Genomic DNA, 21053 nt, shown 5'->3' with positions numbered 1-21053 from the left:
CCTCAAGGCCAGCAGGAGATTGTGTTGCTGGTGCTATGCCTTTCCTTATAAGGGCCCACCTGACTAGGTCAGGTCCGCCCAGGGTAAAGAGCAACTGATTAGAAAATATGGGCATGATATCCTGTTATATTCACTGGTCTCATCCACTCTCAAGGGGAGGAAATTATACAGGGAGCTGTATCCCAGGGGGCAGGGAGCTTGAGGGCTATCTTAGAATTCTTTCTACCACAAGCTCCTCCTTTTACTCTTATTTTTACTTTTACATAGCATCTTTTTCTCATTTCCTAACATAATGTCATATTATATCTCTGATATATTAATTATATACATATTTTAAAACATTTTCTGCTATTCACTACACTGTGTCTTTTTCCTCTGAGATCCATTAGCTTTGTTTTGACCTTTCTTCGGATATTGGAGGCTGTCCTCAAATATACAGTACCTTTGTCTGTCCATTCATGTTTGAGTGTGACTGAAAGCTCTGTGTGCTTGTGGGGCTTATTGACTGGTGGTTTCCTCCGTAGGGTGAAGTGGTGAGGTCCTGGATGTTCTGCTGGCTTATACCCAGATGCCAGTTAAAATATTCCCTTCCTCCCCCGCATTGGGACCGTTCAGCTCTCCCAGAGAAGTATTCTCCAGCCTCCTCCTTGGGCGTAGATGCTAGACTGTACACACTGGGGCACTGGGGTAGGTAAAGGCAGCTGGGAGAGGGGTCTTACTGCTCAGTTTGCAGGTTTTTCAGCTAGCCTCCTGCTTTTAGTTCCTAGCCTAATTGCCACCTTCTCTTGTGCCTGCAAGTTCCATGAGCTTGGAAGCTATCTGGTTAATTTCTCAACAGGGTAATTCTACCATCTGTACTGGGTCATCTGGCAGCAGGGAGAAAGGAAGGTGATCTGGGGTTCTGGGGTTCTAATTACTCCTGAGAAACACTTTCACCCAGTACTCTTGGTTTCACTCCCGTGCCTCATTCCTGTTCCCGTGTCTCCAGGCATCTCCAGTTCCTAATTCATGCTGGTTTCTGCAGAGACAAATCTGCTTGTTTCCTCCTGGCGTCTCCCTCTGCAGGCATCTGCACTTCCACTTGTGATCTGCCGAGTCAGTTTCTCCTCTTCCATCCCATTCCCTTTCCCCAAATGACTCACCTCTCATCTTTTGAGTCTCCTTTCCCTCTTTGGAATTTTATATGATTTTATAACTTCGTTCTCATTTTAGATTTACTTAGGTTAGAGTAAACCTAAATTCATGTGCGGTTTCAATCCATACTCTCTTTTTAAAATGCTGCTTTCTCTTGTTATATCACCATAGAACAAGTTGGGAGACACAGCTTTGCATGCTGCTGCCTGGAAGGGTTATGCAGATATTGTCCAGTTGCTTCTGGCAAAAGGTAAATTGTGCTTAGTTTTTCTGGTCTTTGCTTACCCTGAAAAATAGGCTACGTCCACTTTTACCACTTGAAATAGTAGGGAAAATAATAGGCTTCTTATTTTAAAACTGGAATTTTGGTCTCTACTCTGTCTGCATCACAGAGTTGTTATGATAAGATAAAATTGAGGTGATTTGTGTAAGTTTTTAATTTTAACTCAAAAGCTTGGTAAGCTTTAAAATCACATATATTACCCTTAGTAAGAACTTATTGTACATTTCTGCAGGATTAAAGGGCCTCAGAAAGAAGGGGTGTGTGTGTGTGTGTGTGTGTGTGTGTGTGTGTGTATGTGTGCACACACGTGCATGCACACATACAGAGGAGATCTCTCTAAGAAAGCTGTATGGGTAAAGTTGCTGAGGCCCCTGTTCTCACAGGAAAGCTTGATAGATAAGAAAGAATGCTGTGGCTGTGATGTCCTGCTTTGAGCTGAGCAGATGCTAGATGTACAGAAAATAAGAAGATACGTTGATTCCCTGTTTTTACACAAGTCAGAAGCAGCAGTGAAATTATGGACTCACCATCCATTCATCCGTTTGTCCCACAAATATTAGTTAACCCTTATAGAAGGCCAGGGATATCACCCCGTACTGCACCCTGGTCTAGAAGACTGTAATATAGGATGCTTGAATCCCCTGCCTCCCTGTCACATGGATGCAGTATCATTAGGGATCCTTGGAGCAATGTTGTGGGTTATATGAGAGGAAATGTTTTTGATTTAAAGGATGTTGATGATGTAAACTCCAGGTGCAAAAGATCAGACACCTTGAGGACCACTGTAGAGCCCCCCAGAGGTATGCCAACATCTGCACTGTCTGCTATGGCAGCCACTAACCACACGTGCTACTGAGCCCTTGAAATGAGGCTAGTCTGAATTGAGATGTGCTGTAAGTGTAAAATGAATACCAGATTTTGAATACTTAGTAGAAACAAAAAGAGTAAAGTATCACAGTAATTTTCATATTGGTTACATGATGAAGTGATAACACTTTGGATATACTGGGTTAAATGAAATATATTATTAAAATGAATTTCACATTTTGAAAATGTAGCCACTAGAAAAATTTAAATTACATCTATGGCTCACATAATTTTCTGCTGGGCAGCGCTGGTTGAGAGGGACACAGGAAATGGTTGAGTTTCTTCTCTAGCATCCTGCCTCTGAACATTTCCCGTCCTGACAGAAATCATGTATGTGAGTTCTCAAGTGTAAAGTAAAGTATGATTAGTCACATAACTATGAACCTGCAGGATTTTTGACCTGTAGTACAGTGAGAGAATGAGGTTTTCCCTATAACCCCAGCTGTGGATATCTAAATCTGTTCATGAGAGATTTTCACACATGGTCACCGTATTCCTAATTAAACATATTATTGTTTTCTTGACAGTATTTTTGTGCCTTTGAGCCTTAGGACATTTATATTTTGTTTACTGAAGAGGATGTGGTTATAGAGAAAATGGCACTCTCAAACACTGTGGCAGAAAGTGTAAATTGGTAAGCCTTCTTGGCAGGCAGTCTAACAGTAGCTAGCAGAATGAAAACATACATATCCTTACATTTCAGCACCACTTCTAGGAAACCGTCCTTCAGAAATGCATATAAACAAAGATGTTGTTCAAGGAGGTTCATGGCAGCATTGTTTGTGATAATGAAAATTAGGAAAAGCCTAAACACCCCTCAGTAGAGGAGTGGTTAAATAAATTTTGGAATACCCACAAAATGGAATAATTATAAATATTTAAATAGATTGGGTTATAAGTATGTGTACTACTAAGGAATGAATACAATGATATATTAAGTTAAAAAAATCAAAACCAGTGGTTACCAGGGAGGAGAGGGAGGGAAAGGGGTAAGATAGGGGTAGGGGATTAAGAGGTACAAACTACTGTGTATAAAATAAATAAGCTACAAGGATACATGGTACAACACAGGGAATATAGCCAATATTTTGTGACAATTATAAATGAAATATAACCTTTAAAAATTGTGAACCCCTATGTTATATACCTGAAACTTATAAATATTGTACATCAACTAAAAAAAAAGGAAAATATCATTGGCAAAAAAAAAAATCAAGTTACAGACTAATACATGGAGTATGATTTTGTGTATATGTCCACATATGTCTGTGAATGCATTCTTGCACATAAGGGAGATGGGAACTGATGCCCACTTGTTGGGAATGGTCACCTCTGGGGAAGGTAGAAGATGGGGAAGGAAGGGGTTAGTTGAAGGCTGAAATGAGACATAAGCTTTTGTTCCGCATACATCTGTATTTTTGAATCTTTGACAATGAGAAAGATTTATGAATTCTGATGTAATTTATCACATAATAAAGACAAGGAAAAAAGGGAGTAGACGATGGGCTGTGGGAACAATGGATTGCCTCTAGATTTTAGTGTTATTAATTCTGCTAATAAGCATGAGAGTATACTTAAGATAAATATTAATCTCCTCAAGCTCAACTTACATGGTCTTTTCTAAAGACCTTCTTGAAAAGAAGAGGCAAAGGGTGTATTGAATTTAATCTCCAAAAACTCGTGCCAAGGCACGTTGAGTCTAACTGATTTACTGTCCACAGGGACAGTCAACTCCTCACTGAAAAGTTCACATGCAATTCTATAGGGACTCGAAAGGAAGGCTATATTTTAATTGTGTATAATTATTACAGGTGCAGCAATAAGCTCCCTGATTAAAACTGCCAAATATGCTATTACTGTTTTGAGAAAGTTTTACTGTTTGGAAAGAGCCTAGTTCGGGGCCAGAATGGTTCTCTAGCCAGTTCTGCCAAAAGTGATTAGTTTTGATGGAAAGAGGATTGGCTGCTATATAATTAACACTACTGTTTGTTATATAAGAAAGTTGTTAAGAGAGTAAATCCTAAGAGTTCTCATTACAAGGAAAAAAAATTTGTATATTCTTTTAATTTTGTATCTATATGGGATGATGGATGTTTACTAAACTTACTGTGATAATCATTTCATGATGTTCGTAAGTCAAATCATTATCTGTACACCTTAAACTTATACAGTGCTGTGTGTCAATTATATCTCAATATAACTGGAAGAAAGAAAAGAAAAAGAGAAAAAAGAAACTAAAAAAAAAAAAAAGGTTTGGCTGCTACTATAGAGTCTTCAAAATACCTAATTTACTTTCTTGTGTTGGGGAAGGTGCTAGAACAGACTTAAGAAACAATGAGAAGAAGCTGGCCCTGGACATGGCTACTAATGCTGCCTGTGCATCTCTCCTGAAAAAGAAACAGGGAACAGGTACTTGATTTAAATCCTTCTTCCTCCTGATGCCATCATGACTAAGAGTTATCGATTTAATATTAGGGAAAATTTTTTCTTGGTAAATTCTTCAGGTGATTCTAAAGTTAGATTTTATATCCTTGGTCTGAATCAGAACTTCAACATGGAAGAATACCTTGATGCAAACAAATTTGAAGAGACATAGATTTTCTGCTATGATTAGTATGTTTCTTTTATTCCTTGCAATCAAGTTCTAATTACTTTGCTTTCCATTACAGTCCTTATCAGAGAACCATTGTTTCCATATTCTCATTTCAGATTTGTTTTTATGAGTGGTTATCACTAAATATTTTTTAAATTATGCATTCAAGAGCTTTATGATTATATTTTGTTTCTATTTTAAATGAGGGTATCAAAATTATTTGTAATCAAAATTTTGTCGTCAAAATTATTCTAGACTTTGTAAATGTATCAGTATCTCTTCACAGTTCTATGCGTGGTTTTTTAAAGATAAGAGTGTATATTCTTTTTCTTTAATTAATTTATTTTTGGCTGTGTTGGGTCTTCGCTGCTGCGCACAAGCTTTCTCTAGTTGTGGCGAGTGGGGGCTGCTCTTCATTGCGGTGCATGGGCTTCTCATTGAGGTGGCTTCTCTTGTTGTGGAGCATGGGCTCTAGACGCGTGGGCTTCAGTAGTTGTGGTACACAGGCTCAGTAGTTGGTGGCTCGCGGGCTGTAGAGTGCAGGCTCACTAGTTGTGGCGCACGGGCTTAGTCGCTCCGCGGCATGTGGGATCTTCCCAGACCGGGGATCGAACCCGTGTCCCCTGCACTGGCAGGTGGATTCTTAACCACTGCGCCACCAGGGAAGTCTGAAGATAGAGTGTATATTCTTAAAGATAATATCTTTTGATGTGGGAGAAGAGGTTTGAAAAGTTCACATGCAATTCTATAAAAATGAAGAGTTTGTGTGGTGGTTTTGAAAAGGTGTTAAAGGAAAGAAGAGGTGTTAAACACATTTGCACTGTTCATAATTACTCTTCAGAGATTGGCTGTTGATTTGACTTCTCAGTATATAGCCTGCTGAATGTGCTCCCCTAGATTCATTCTAACATGGTGATTCCAGAAAGGAGTACTGGGAGTGGCAGGGTGTGAACTCTTCTTCCCATCCACCTCTCCTCCGTCCCTCTTTCATTTATCATCAGCCTCCTGGCTCATGAGAAACCCAGAGAGGTAGAAAAAAAGAAAGGTGGAAGATGCTTGGTTGGAGGGAACATTTGATCTCTTTTTTCTCACTTCTCAAGCCTTACTCTACTTAATTATCTCATGTTTGGCACTTTAATTCCACTTTGAAGTATAAGCCTGTAATGGATACATTTTTACTGCCGTTTTCTAGAAGGGAACTAGTATAATGGAGGATTCACCTTTTGCAAGTCTTTGCATTGCTACTCATCATTCTGGACTTTTTAGTATTGCTTTAGAGTCTGAGGTTTAGACTGGTTCATGTTGGTGGAGAATCACCAAGACAACTTTTTAGAAATTTCCATTATAGAGGCTAAGTGCACGTGTTTTCATTTTATCCTTAGGGTCTTATCATTTTCAGAGTTCTCCAACTTGGGTAATGAGATGCTCATTTCTGTTTCTATCATTTGAATCAAATTCCCATTAATGTTTGAACCCTTGGAAAACTTATTTCTCCTTCAGGTATCCCTTGATTTATGAGAAAAGTCAATATTATGCTGTCCCATATTCCATTTCTAGCATAAGCAGCAAAGTATATCAGTCCCCTGGTTTCCTGCTTTAGTCAATTAAAGAAAGCAAACAGCCCCCCTCTCTTCGTGGCTTACCAAGGGAACTTCCCAGAATCATCTTCCTTACCTATCATCAAATTCCCATCATAATTCTCACAAATCCATTGTTCCATTTGTCCCTTATTTCAGATAAGTGTTTGTTCCAGATTCTTATTTAACCTCAGTTCAGGTATAAGGTAAACTATTAAGCAGTTAGGGACTTCTTAATTATTTAAGCCATGAATGTTTGCTGGCAGAGCAAGTCTTTCTTTAAAGTAATTACTCATGCATAGATGTGTATAGGTTCTACCAAATGAGTGAGAAAGTGTTCACCAGCTGAGTGGTGCTCCCTAGCTACATTTTGACTGAGAAGCCGTATTTGCAGCCATGTGGGAGAAACACTTTTACTTGAGGTGGACCTCTCACGCCCTGCTGCCTTGGTTGGGTTAGGAAGAAGGACTATGACCTAATTTCCTTTCTCTGCCACTGACTTCCTGCCGCTATATGGGCACCTCCAAAACATCCTGACTGAGGAGTAAGGTTTCTTATGAGCTAACGGTTATCAGAGTCTCATGCACACTATGAGGTTGATGGTGACAGACAATGAAAATATCACACCTGCTCAGACCCCAGAGAGCTACACCCAGAAGCCTCCACATGAACAGCTGGAGCTAGAAAAGGCAGGTGGCAAACTTTTCTCTTTTTCTCCTCATTTTTCTGTAGTCTTTGTAGAAAAGGGCAGGGACGTTTGTGTTCTGTTTCTCTGTTTACTCCAAGTTTCTTTAGTTTACCTTCCTAAATTTGTGCTCTACTGATTTCAGTAATGAGGTAATTAATCTTGGGGCCTGGCACACAGAACCAAGAAATGAATCTTTGTATTTCATTTTTCATGTTACCTTTTTCTCTGTTTTCTTTTTCTTCATTTGCCCAATTATCCAGTTTAAAAATTTTTAATTTGTATTTTGATCCTCGTTGGAATGAGAGTTTGAATATTTGGCCATATAGCAGATTGCCAGCATGAGTTCTAAGCCAGAAGAGGTATATTCTGACATCGTGGTCCACTTTTAAAAGCACATCTTGAGGGCTTCCCTGGTGGCGCAGTGGTTGAGGGTCCGCCTGCCGATGCAGGGGACACGGGTTCGTGCCCCAGTCCAGGAACATCCCACATGCCGCGGAGCGGCTGGGCCCGTGAGCCATGGCCACTGAGCCTGCGCGTCCGGTGCCTGTGCTCCGCAACGGAAGAGGCCATAACAGTGAGAGGCCCGCGTACCGCAAAAAAAAAAAAAACAACAACAAAAAAAACCCAAAAAAAACCCACCACATCTTGAATTTCTTATAGGGACAAAATAATTTACATGTTACAGTAACCGTGAAGGGTAACTTTAGGATACAGGGTGGGGTCAAGCCATACTTGAGGATTGAACCTTTCAGTTCTTTTTCCAATTTTAAAAACTAGGGTATAATTTACATTAAGTAAAGTACATAAATCTTAAGTGTACATCTTGATGATTTTTTTTTTTACTGTGCTTACACTTTTTTAAAATTCATTAACCTGATTTAATCTACACTGAAATTAACCTTTTTTTTTTTTTTCCGGCTGTGCCACACGGCATGCAGGATCTTAGTTCCCCAACCAGGGATTGAACCTGGGCCCCCTGCAGTGGAAGTGCAGGGTCCTAACCACTAGACCGCCAGGGGATTCCCACTGTGCTTAAACTTATTAACCATAACCCAGATGATAGAGGACACTTCCCGCACAACAGAAGCCTCCCTCAGAATCCTCTGCTTCTCTCACCATAGATTAGTTTTGCCTGTTTTCAAACTTGATATAAATGGGATCAAACAGTGTGTGCTTTTTGGTGTCTAACTTCTTTCACGTAACACGTCTGTGAGATTTTACATGTTATTGTGTTTATCCCTCCACCATTTGTTTATTTATTTGTTTGTTTGTCTATCTAAGTTCTGGTGCTTTGGAACATGTAAATCCAGGGCAGTGAGATTGAGAAAAAAAATGGAAGTGAGGTAGGGGAGGCTGAGAAGCACTACTAGGGGATACATTACCATGATAGTCATGCCCCAAGACGGGCTATGAAGATACCGCTCATTATCAGCACTTGGCCATATGAGAAGTTTCCAGAGAAACTGTGCCTCAGAGCAGTCCACAGAAGGAAGGAAGGAGAAGTTTATTTGCCTGGCTCTCACTTTCTATTTGGTCAGAATTTGCACCGTGGCCAGTCATCTTCCTCTTGCTTAAAGCAAAGTGCCAAAGTAACCATTGAAGGACAAGGAGTATCTCCAATATTGAAAAACACAGGTTTGTAGTAGCAAAGTAGAAAGGGGAAGAGCTTTGCTATTTGTCTTTTTGTCTTTAGCTTAAAAGGCTACTTTTACCAAGTTCATGGCCAGTCCTGAAGTTTGTGGGTGTGTATGGAACAGAACAAAATACCTTCCTACCAGGTCTCCAGAACTCCTCTTAAGGAGAATGGAGAAGAGTACAGTCAACCCAGAGACTTCTAATAGTTTGGAAGCTGAAGTCGTTGAAGGCCACCTCTGTTCTGCGTAAAGCCACTTGTTCTTTTACCTTTCTTTCTCTCTTGTATAAGATAAATCGGTTTCTATATCCCTACCCTCTCCCCTGCCCCTTCCTTTTTTTTTCAATAATCATTTTTCTAAACCTATGAAGACTTAAAAAAAACTACAGTATCATCAAACATCTTGTGATGGTCTAAATTTACCATTTTCTCTTACATGTTTTTTATTCTTTGTTTATTTATTTATGTTTTTTTAAGTAGGGTCCAAACTGATAGCTATGTCTCTTGTTTCTTTGTTTTTCAATTAATGTTTCCTTTCCCTCTCCTTTTCCTCTTTGTTTAGCCTTGCAGTTTATTTGTTAAAGAAACTGGGCCAATTTCCCTGAATTTCCCAGTGTAGACATTGCATGCATGCATTCCCATGGTGTTGTCATGCTCCTCTGTCCTCTGTATTTTTGTCAATTGGTGTTACATCTAGAGGTTTGATTAGATTTGGATTCTATCTATCATCTATCTATCTATCTATCTATCTTAGGGATAGAGGGAAGAATATTTCATAAAGAAAATTGTGTTCTTCTATCAGAGGCGCATAGTATCTGTTTGTCACTTGTCCTGCAATGTTAGCATCCATGGATGATCATTGTCTAGATTCATTATTTCACTAATGGTTGCAAAATGGTGATATTCTAATTTTGTCACTCCTTTCTTGGTTATTAGTTGGAACATTCTATAAAGAAAAATTTCCCCTTATCAACTCTTTGGTTACTTGAGCAATAGTTTGTATATCAGGGGCAGAATAAAGCCTTGATTTTTATTTACCTTTTAAGAGTTTTCAAAATAACCTGCTGGTTCCCTGTTATTTTTCGAAGGGGGCCAATGAATTTTCTTTGGTGTGTGTTAAAATATTTGCTGTGTTTTAATCCAGCATAGTTTCCTTACTGGTAGCCTATCTTTGGCTAGTGGAGGCCTCTTCTGGTTGGATCCTGAGCCCTTTTAAAATGATGCTATCTTTGCTAGGATCCTTGTTTTATGGCATAACAAGAGGTTTCAGGTCTCTCTTTTACAGTTTCTTCCCCAGACTTGGAATCAGTCATATCTCCAATGAGCATGGGCTTATAGTATTTAGAGACCATGTTCTGGGTGCTATATATAACATACATTTATCGAGCTCTAACAATGTGCTTATACTTGCATTTCAGTTTTCCCCTTAAAACTATACCTCGTGTAACCTGTTGCTATAGGAATTTGACTAGACAGTTTGAATTTGACTGGACAGGTGAACAGTTAAAGATCAGATGTCTTCCTTTTGAACTGTTTAAGGTTGACTTAACATTTGATGGGGTTCAGCTCTTTCTATTTTAAAACTTTTATTTTTCAATTCAGTTTCTTTTGCTTCTGAGTATACTTTATCAATGTTTTCTAAAATGAAACTGAAGCTTTTGTGTTTTCATTCTCTTTCTTTTTCTTTTCCTTTTCCCCCCCTCATTAGTTATCTTTCTACCCAGTGACCTTGCCCTCAGGTAAGGCCACAGGTTGTCGACTGACTGAAGCCACCTGTGCACTTGTCATTGGGAAAGGAGGTTGGATGCACAGTTGTCAGGGTGGACGGGCTTCTGGTGTGTTCCACATTGGTCATGGTGCATGCGGCTGTTGTATTAGATAGACGAATGGTACCTCAGCACCATGTGCTTTACTTTTCTGCATGTCTAGGTAACAATGCAGACAAATGGTCAGCCTCTGTGGCAACAGAAACTAATCAGTTAGACTGGAAAGCAAAAGTAGAAAAATATCCTTGGAGAAAATACAACCCGTAGGTCTGAGGGAAGATTACAGTGCTTTGAATTGTCAGGAGCTTTGAAAGTGAAAACAAAATCTGAGCCATTTGTAATTTCTCTGTTTTGCTTTTCCCCCATTCCTTTTAGATGCAGTCCGAACATTAAGCAATGCCGAGGACTATCTTGATGATGAAGACTCAGATTAATTCCTTTCCAGAGCTTTGAGATCTAAAACTTGTGTTGCTTTTGCCATTTCAAAACCTTGTCTTTGCCAGAAGAGTGTTGGTAACTGTAAAAAAAGAGAGAAAAAAGTCTATATGAACGTGGCAGTATTGCACTGTTTGAATAAAACATGTAAATGAATAGGTCTCACCTTTAGTTTGCCAATAAGTGACTGGATATTTTGCTGTATAAAGTACATTTTTGTTCACCAGAGTAGAACAAGAAGAGATTATTTCTATTTATCAAGCTTAAAAGAATTTTAAGAAATTTTTTCTTTAAAAAAATCGGGATTTTTTTTTTTTTAAAGTTCTTTACCTCAAGGATTGAGATATTTTGAATGGATTTTTCAAGGGGGGAATGCTTATAATAATAAACTGAAAGACTTAATAGAAAATCGTCAGCTATTCTGACAAAAATAAACATTTTAAGAGACTTTATTTCCTTTGTTTTGTGGTATCACTCTTTGCTGGTAAATAAAGCTTTTTATATTTATATTTAGGTAAAGACTGATTTGATTTTTTAAATAACATTTTGTATTATTAGCACAGAAGAATCATAGTAGCCAAATTTTCTTTCCTTTTTTTTTTTTTCTGGATACAGTGTATTTTATTGATGGTACATGACAAAGTAGGGTTCCCTAAGCCCCTCCCCTTCTTTAGGGGGTCTGGGACGGAAATTGTGTGGAGGTCGGGAGATTCTCAGTGTCTTGGGGGATCCAGCTGGCATAGTAGCCAAACTTCTGTTCAGCCTTCTATATCTGCTTTGATTAAAGTGAAGACAACAGTCATTAAGGAGATACATTTCTAATAAAAGATATAAACTTTAATAATTATGAGACTTTCAATTTTCTCTCCAATGTTGGCCTTAATATGAAGAAACCCAGCAACTCATTAAAGTTTGCTTAAGGTTTAAAAGATTAAAAAATTGATTTCCTTATTATGGAAGCTGCTATAATTTTTCATAATGGAGTAGTGTTCAGTTTTTCACTTTGGTGACAATTATTTTCTCTAAACATGGCTCTACCTCGTAATGATCTGGATTCTTTTGCTAAAACATCAGTTTAACATTGCAGGGAGCCTTCTGTACTACTGAAGTGACACTTCATTTGAGATTCTAATCTTGTATCACTGCAGTGATGATATTAGAAATGACACAGCCATTGGCATTTGCCCGGATTCCAGGCCCCAGACCCAGAAGTATATTTTGCAAGAAGCCTTTGATGCTAATTTCAAAAACACACATTGATGAAAAGAAGAAAATGTCTGAAGAAGGAAGTGGGTTAGCTCAGGAAATGAATAACTGCCTTTAGAGGAGTTTCCTCTGTCTGTGACTTTGGCTTTTCTCTCTGTGGGTGCTTTGAGAAAGGATACCCTGAGAAGCCTGGTAGAGGTCTATCAAATACCCCAAATACATTTTAGTAGAAAGACATCTGTACAAGTAGTAACAGCGAAAGATGAGCACAAAATCTAAAATTAGTATTTTATTTTCAAAACAAATGTGTAAATTTTAATTAAACATTTTTATTGCTTCATAAGCATAAACTTGAATATATGAAATTCTCATTGAAATTCTGTTCCCACAGAACCTTTTAAGGATTTGTTTTTTATAATAGGGCTTGTGCCTTAACAATAAGCTTTTGGAAATCTCTTAACTTTTTACTCTTGTATACTTTGGACCGGGGGTAATCAGGATAGATGCCAACTAAGCACTCAATTTTTTTTTTTTTTTGCAGTACATGGGCCTCTCACTGCTGTGGCCTCTCCTGTTGCGGGGCACAGGCTCCGGACGCGCAGGCTCAGCAGCCATGGCTCACGAGCCCAGCCGCTCCACGGCATGTGGGATGCTCCCGGACCAGGGCACGAACCCGTGTCCCCTGCATCGGCAGGCGGACTCTCAACCACTGCGCCACCAGGGAAGCCCCACTCAATTTTTTTTAACATCAGTAGAGATAACACAGTTTGTAGGAATATAGATAATTTTTATGAAAATACTACATGCTTGTTGTAGACTTATAATGTATTTGAGGAAAAGAAGCCTCACTGTCATTGCTTTTAACATTATCAAAACTAAGAGAATTCTAGAAAGTTGGCCAACTATGTATAGTTTTTTTGGCAGTGGAGGGTAGACTTAGGTATATGCACAGTTTTTTTTTGGTTGAAACAGCACAATGCATTTGGCTGTGGTTGAAACTCCATGGGAAAATTTACTTTGCTTCTTGTTTATTCAGTCTAGCTTATCTGAGCTTTTGCAGAGATTGTTTAATGCTGAACTCAGCAAAAAAATTCAGTTCCAAGAACTTGCCACCACTCTGACTCTGTGCAGAGGAGAGCTTTGATTATATTCTAGAAATGACTTTGAAGGTTTTGCTGTAACCCGAGCTTTCTGACAGTCACTGTGGCCTGAACTCCTTCCCAGACACTGCATCCTTTACATAGAAAATGCCTTTCAGCCCCTTGGGCAGTGGGAGACTTGTCCAGCTATAGGCCCAGTAACCTCATGCAAAGAACAGTTTTTATCATAGTTTCCCATTTTAGTTTCTTTCTGGGACTGGTGTCTTGCAAATTATTTGTTGCTAGATTGCCATGCATTACAGTTGTCAGTTTCTGTTTTTTCAGTGAGCACCCCCATTGGCTGCTTTTTAAAATAGGATTGGGTATGTTGTTACCCAAAGGGAAATGCTGAGCAAAGCAGTGGTGACCGTATTTTTTTTATCTTAAAAATCAAACTGGAAATAATGCTAAAACTGAAATCTGAGATCATTTTAGGCAGAGTTGGAAACATAATGTTTCCATATAAACTTTCCTCATAACTGTTCTTTATTGTGTAGAATTTCTGATTTACTGATATTTTTTCTTTTGTGAGTCACGTATTTCTCATCTTTTCTTTGTAAATGATGATTTCTGATAGGCTACAAGAGCCTAACATTTACATCTGACCATCAGCATTTCCCTGTTGACTTTTTTGTGTTTGTTCTCGTGAATTTTATGTTGTAAATATGTGTGTAGCAGTAACACACAGATAGCCATACATTGTGCAGTCAAACTTCGAAGTGTCTGATTACTAAAAGTTGAGGTTTTGGTGGGAGAGGTATTGCAAAAGATCTTGCTCTATTTTAACTGAAAATATAGCTTTGGTGAACAGTTTTCTTAAATGAAGGAAAAATTACAGACCACAAATTTACGGTTTCTGTCTCCTTATTTCTTAATAACAAGTCTGTACATCTTCTCCCTTAAAATGACATAAAATTAAATAAAACACCCATTTATTAAATGCCTACTCTGCTAGTTCTGTGCTAGGTACTTTCATAGACTTGACGTCACTTGATTCTTACAGCAACCCCGGGGCGGCGAACATTAACGCCCCTACCTTTTTACAGAGAAGCTGAGGTTTGAAGAAGTTAAGTAAGTGGCTCAAGGTTACCCTGCTGGAAGGTGGAAATGCAGGTCTGGCCGACTCCTGAGCTCATGCATCTGCTGCCTACTGCAACTGACAGGTGACGCCATTCACATGCTGCCAGAAAAATATGTAGACAGAGACCAGCTCCTTTTCCAACTCAAGCTTTGGATGTAGTATCTAATAAATTGAGCTAATGTAATTGAATGTGTTATTTAAACCAACCCTCTAAAAAAGCATTTTTTTTTTTAATAAAGGATCTCCTTTTTTTTCCCCCAGAAAAATTTTGGCAAAACTTTTTGGTTCCCAGTAACCCTGAAGAAATATGATTTAATGAAGCAGGTCGTACCCCTAAGTTTCCAACATTTCCAACTCAATGCATAGACTGAGTATGAAAGAAGGAAAGTCTAGATTAGCAGCTGTTCATCTTGCTCTGAGTTTGCATTGCTAAATTCAACATTTCCCTCAGAGAGTCTGAGGGCTCCTCACATATTTCCACCTCACCATGAAAATAAATGCGTCCCTGGGAAGGGTCAGAGAATGTTTCTTACCCAAGCGTGGGAGGTCATCATGGACATGTAGGTAACCTCACGCTTCCGAGGCAGTTCCGCTGCGTCTTCTGCCAATGGCCATCTGCTCATTGTTCCCCACAGGCTCCCACCTAAACTTGCACTGTTACCAGCTAGGAGCTGGAGTGAGGCTAGGTTCCTGGCTGTGGCTGGAAAAGAAAACTGGGGAATCTAAAGGTGCGAGTTAGAGAGACTGAGAGGAAGCAGGAAGGAAGATGGAAGAAGAGACAAGGAGGAAAGAGGCTAAACAGCAAAGGAGAAATGGTGACCTTTCCTAAATTACCCATAGTTCTGATATGAAGTCATAAGAATGCTTCAAGAAGTGACGAAGCGTATGGCCTTTGGAGTAGAATTCTCTGGATTCAAGTCTGGTTCTGTTGCCTGTTGCTGAGTGACCTGGACAGGTTACCTAAAACACTCAGATTCCTTAACTGTAAAATGGAGGATGTAATAGTACCTACTGCTTAAAGTTAAAAGGATTAAATAAAATGATCTATGTAAATGACTTAGGAGAGTACCTGGCTGAGTAACTGCTAAATAAATGTTGGCTATACTCATAAGCTTGAATGAGGAAGTTTTCATGAAAAACAAATAGATGTGTACAGATGAAGAATGTATTAACAGTGTTTTTCAAAGGCATCATTATTGTGAAGAGTGGGATTCCCTAAAATGCTTTTAAAATGGGTGGAGGACAATGATATTTCCTTACAGTCATTTAGATGTGTTTACTTGTGATAGCATTTTTCAAGATAAATATACTTTCTGTGAGTTACAGGAAGAGATGTGTAACTTGAAAAGACCTGGTTATTACTGTTATTATTAAAATAATTCAAATGTCAAGTGAGGAGAATGTCTCTGCCACTGCTTCAGCTTTATATTGTTGCTTTGGAGTGGTTTGATGGGCTTAGAAAGACCATAGGTCCAATATTTGGTATGTGGTGATTTCTAATTGGAATTGGATGATTTCTAATTTGGTGTTAGCATCTTGCTCTTACATACGCCTTCAAAATGGGAACAATGTGTCTATTTAAATGGATAAGCTTTTCAGCTTTGTATGTTTCCCCCGTAAGTTCTAAGCTTCAAGAATTTGGTCTCCCAGTGTCAATGATATACAGTAGAGAATCTAAGACACCTGGAAGTAAAGTATCATAGAATCCTCACTAACTTTGAACAAGAAGGTGATAGTGTAAGAACTAAATTGGGTATTTCATCATTTGCCACTCCAGGAGGGGAACTGTTGGGGCTACCAGGAAAATGCCTTCTTATTCCAAGAGGAAGTTTCAGATGTAGAAGTGAGGCCTGTTTGGGTACTGGGTGGTGTGGAGAATCAGCCAAAGCCAGTCATTGACTGAAACTAGAAATAGCTGCAGAGAAGTCCACAGCTCCGAAAAGCTCTCAGGTAGAGAGGATTTGTCACCATGACACCAGGACTCAGGGAAACCTGGCCTGTAACCCTTGCCCTGTCATTTCTGAGCGCTGTGACACTAGCCAGGCCCCTTGATGCCCCTGTAATGAGGATCAGGTGACATTGGCTCCTTGTGTGAATGCCAAGTGTCATTGCTGCAATTTTTTAGAGGACCTCGATCAAGGATCTGATTTTTGAGAATCTCAGATTACAGCATAAGTCACTGTGGTTGCTGTGTCAGTTTTCCATCATGTGATACCCCCTGATCTGCAGCAGGACACATGAAGAACCCCTGCACTTAATCTCAGAACTGGGGTTCAGATGGTGGATATCAGGATGAAAGGGCACTTGGAGGTCTTCAACCCAGCTGAGTATGAGTGTGCTGTGGTGTAGTGGGAGGTTTTTGCTTATCTTTAGGTCTGCATTCATCAGTGCTGGGGATACTGCTTTTCTATAAGTCATGTGATTTCCACGTTTTGTTTTTTTTTTAATATCTTTATTGGAGTATATAATTGCTTTACAATGGTGTGTTAGTTTCTGCTGTATAACAAAGTGAATCAGCTATACATATGCATATATTCCCATATCTCCCTCTTGCGTCGATTTCCACGTTTTTAACCACTTGGTCACTACTTACAGATACTGTATCAAATTTGTGAATGCCTTTCATCTCCCTCTTAAAAATGGAAACTCTGCCTTCTCTCTCTCTCCATTTTTCATTTTTAGTTAGTAATGGTTTCTTCTGTACTGTTATGTGAATTCAGTTACTACCACTACATCTGATTATTTAGCATTTATTCCCCACTGGGAAATTTCAGCAAGAAAACTTTTTGTACGAGAATTGTTCTTAGATTGCGTCCTTGAACATTCCTCAGATGTTATTTATTCAGTCTAATTTCTGGCCCCTCTCCACTTTTTAATAGCTGGAGCTTGAGGCCCAGAAGTGACGTCTTAATTAGAAACAGTAAATTAATGGCAGAGCTGATCACCAAGGAGGAATCAGATGCAGAGGATTCGAAATAGCTGCCATGGGTGTTTCTTTCTAAATCATGTTGCTGTGTGAGAGACTGTTTTCCTACTTTAGGCGTTTTTTTTCCTCTAGAGGATTTTCCAAGTTCTTTATCTTCAGCTCTGACTCTCCGTCCTCTTTTCTTTTTCTCTAACTACATTTTAGCCACACACGGGGGAATGGGAAGGGCCTAATTGAATCAATTTTAAAAAAAAATTTTATATCCTGATAAAAGGTTAGTATGGGAAGAAATGGAAATGCTAGCCAAAGTGAAATCTGAAAGGATTGAATTTATCATCTGTGTTTTGTGGCTGGCCCCTATTACCTAGCCTAGATGAAAAGGAGTTGAAACTCTTGTGTCCTAATTTTACTTATTGAGTTACTACAATAAGATGACTCAATTCCATAGAGTATGTCCAATCACAGAATATCAGTGTTCATTGTGTTTTCTCTCTGTTTCATCTCTCAGCAATGAATATTGCTGAATATTCAGCAAATATTGATAACACTTCTGCATTTAAGGAATTCCTTTTTAAGCTGAAGAATAACTAAATATGTTGAATGGTTTTACTTAGTATTTGTCTAACAGCATTGTCGTTAGACCCACCTAGGAATCCTAAGAATGAAACCATGGTAAAAAGGCAAATATTTGTGTCTATTATGTTTCCTTTGAACCAAGAGCCCAGTAAACTTTGTAATGACTTCAAGTGAGTAAGAATAAAAGGCCAGTTTCACTTCCTCAGTTTTCATTGATGTGCCTTGCTTATTTTAATGGCTTGCCTGTATTTTTTATTGTTGTGTTAGTAATGATTTCACGTAAATTCATACCAATAGGAAAAATCTCATTGTGTTCAAATTAGTTTGTGGATCCCTTCTGCTGCATACAATTGCGGTTTAATACTAAAACCGTAACAATATACATCCAGTACTATCAAATTTTCCTTTTTACTGCAAGTTCTGTAACAGACTTTATTCTCTATATGTCATTTTTATTTCTCTTTCAACGTAATTTCTTTATTGTGAGAAAAGTCACCAATACTCATTTTTAAAGAATACTTTGATTATATACTATTTTCTTGTTCTGTATTTTATAAAATCCATGAAAATTCTCTCATCTCCACACCAGTAAGGAGTTTTTAATTGTGATCTGAGGAATTGTCTATTATTTGATTTTTTTAAAAATTGGATTACATCATGCTGTTGCTTAAAATACTTTTAAGGTTTTAATTTGAAGTTGGAATGGCCTGTTCTCGAACATTTTTTTATTGCCCTGCATGTATTTTTTTAATGAAGAAAGATTGGTTTCATTTTAAAATATTGATTAAAGCAAACTAATATTTAAATGCAATTGTTGGATAATAATAAAATTATCACTATCTACATTTCCTCCTTTTAGAACTTTAAAACCTGTATTTGTTCTTTCTTCCCTGTTCCTTTATCCCTTACATCCAATTTACAACCCTTGTCAATCCTAACTCCAAAATGATGTCTCTCAATCTGTGCTTTCCTTTCCATTTCCACTACTACTGCCTGGATTCTCAAGGAGGAGTTTGTGACCCTGTTTTGGGGGTAGCATCTGAGTAGAGGTTGCTGGTAAATAAAATAAGCTGGAAAGGGATGTCCTTGGGGATTTGAGGACAAACTGCAGTTAAGAGACAGTATAATTGTAATTAGGAAGAGCCAAAGTTGCAGCAAGGAAGATGACGATGTGCCCCACATTTGTAAATGAGGCAAAAAACTCAACTGGTGGGAATAAAATTAAAATGTGGACCAGGCAAACCTTATACATGGTCTCCAGGGTACCTTGCAGGTGTGGGTCTAGCTGCCTAGAAAGGCTTGCTGTGCTATATGGCCAGCACCCCAGCTCAGGCTCTCCCCAAATTCCTTGCCATCTAACCAGACTCACTTTCTGCACTCAGGCACTTTCTGTTCCGTTCCTTCCTGCACACTATTGACATAATTATTTAATTGACCATTTTCCATAGGGAATGATCCTCTGTCCTCTCTTGCTCTTGAAACTGAAATCCAAGGCAACCTCTGCTCTGAAACATTTTCTGTTCAGTTAAGCTGGAAATTATCTCTTTCTCCTTTAATTTCCTATAACATTTGCTGTTTTTACTTTTCAGTTATCATATATCAAATATTTTTGTGCCATAGTTACTTTGTGTTTATATTCGCTCCTTATCTCATTGAGCTCATTGTTTTTGCCTCAGATAACATAGCGCCTGGCATAGAGTAAGTGTGCTTTAAAAAAAAAGTTATACTGTAAAATTGATTTTTTCCCCTTTTCTATGTAGAGTTCTATGAATTTCAACACGTGTATATATTTGTATAACCACCATAATCAGGATACAGAACAGTTCCGTCACCCCAGATAACTTTATGTGCTATCTCTTTTTAGTCACACCCTCCCCCTACTCCACCCCAATCACTCCATCTACTGTCAATCCCTGATCTGTTCTCCATCCCTGTTTTGTCTTTTCCAGGATGTCATGTAAATGGAGTCATACAGTATATATAATCTTTTGAGGCAAACTTCTTTCACTCAGCATAATGCCTTTGAGATTATCCAAATTTGTTGCATGTATCAACAGTTCCTTTTTTAAAAATTGCTGGGCAATATTCCACTTCATGAATGTAACAGTTTGTTGCTGAACATTTGGGTTGTCTCCAGTTTTGGGCAATTTTGAAAAGCCATAAACATTTATGTACACGTTTAGTAAGTGTTTGTTTTTTTTTCTTTTCTTTTCTTTTTAAAATGGAAAGCATATCAGATTTCCGCCTGTTTCCGTCTTCACCAAGGGGGTGAAGCAGCAGAAATGGAACAGGTGCTTGAATTCTAACCTCCCACGGCTGCATGGACCTTTTCTTGCGCCCATGATTTCCTTACCTGTCCTTCAAATATTTTTCCATTTACTTTGGAAATCTACATTTCTTTGGCAACACACCCAAGGCCCAGGTGCACGGATCTCTGCTACCACCTGGGTGATAACCAAGCTGTACCTCTAAATCCGCGATTTTCCGCAAGCATTCAGCAGCCGGTCCAGAGGGTCTCCACGCAGGGCTCACCCCTCCGGACTAGCATGGGGTCTGCGCTGGCCAATGCCGTCTACCCGCCGGGGAGGGGGACCCGCAGGCAGAAGCACAACTACTTGGACCGGAGCGCCCGGGGCTCTGCAGCACCCGCTGCCCCGAGCTCGCCACGCTGGTCTCCGCCCCCAAGCCTGCGCCGGGTCATCTCGCGAGATCTGGACTAGGCGATCTCATACCACCACGTGCAGTACCGCGTGGGCGTCGCAGCTGTCGCTTTAGCACTTCTAACACAGCCTCCCCGCGACCTTTGTCGCGTGCTCCGCTGTGCCTTCTGCCACCGGGGTAGCGAGCACCCCTGCTGCTGCCACATTTCCGAGGGCGAGTCCCCAGGCTGCCGGCTCCTCGCCCTGGGGGACTGGAGCCCCGGCCTCCACGTCCAGCGTGGGCAGCGCACCAGCCACCAGGCAAGTGCCTTTTCAGTGAGTCGATTTCAACCGCTTGGTCTTATGGACCGCCTTATGTTAGCTAAACTTGGGATAGGCCTCAGTGGAGGCTGAGAAGGAAAACCTTCGTTTCCTTTATTGTTCACGCTCTGACACCAATGTGTGGGTTTCCCCACCAAGCAATTCTCCTCTCCGGAGGGCAACCGGGTG

General features: G+C 39.4%; 1 protein-coding gene across 1 annotated transcript in view; it reads left to right on the top strand.

The window, feature by feature from the left end:
• OSTF1 (osteoclast stimulating factor 1) overlaps window positions 1-11821 on the top strand; it is a 49012-nt gene extending 37191 nt beyond the window's left edge. Inside the window, exons 8-10 of the mRNA XM_024738942.1 lie at window positions 1306-1384; window positions 4595-4693; window positions 10917-11821. Of these exons, the coding sequence (XP_024594710.1) occupies window positions 1306-1384; window positions 4595-4693; window positions 10917-10975 (237 nt within the window). The 3' untranslated portion in view covers window positions 10976-11821. The remainder of the gene's footprint in view (window positions 1-1305; window positions 1385-4594; window positions 4694-10916) is intronic.
• Window positions 11822-21053: the final 9232 nt, after the last annotated feature.

Source organism: Neophocaena asiaeorientalis, unplaced genomic scaffold (genome assembly GCF_003031525.2).
Source record: "Neophocaena asiaeorientalis asiaeorientalis breed wild unplaced genomic scaffold, Neophocaena_asiaeorientalis_V1.1 scaffold249, whole genome shotgun sequence".
In the NCBI taxonomy this organism is placed as follows: Eukaryota; Metazoa; Chordata; class Mammalia; order Artiodactyla; family Phocoenidae; genus Neophocaena; species Neophocaena asiaeorientalis.
Note: the sequence above shows the minus strand (reverse complement) of the source record. Positions and strands in the feature narration are given on the sequence as shown.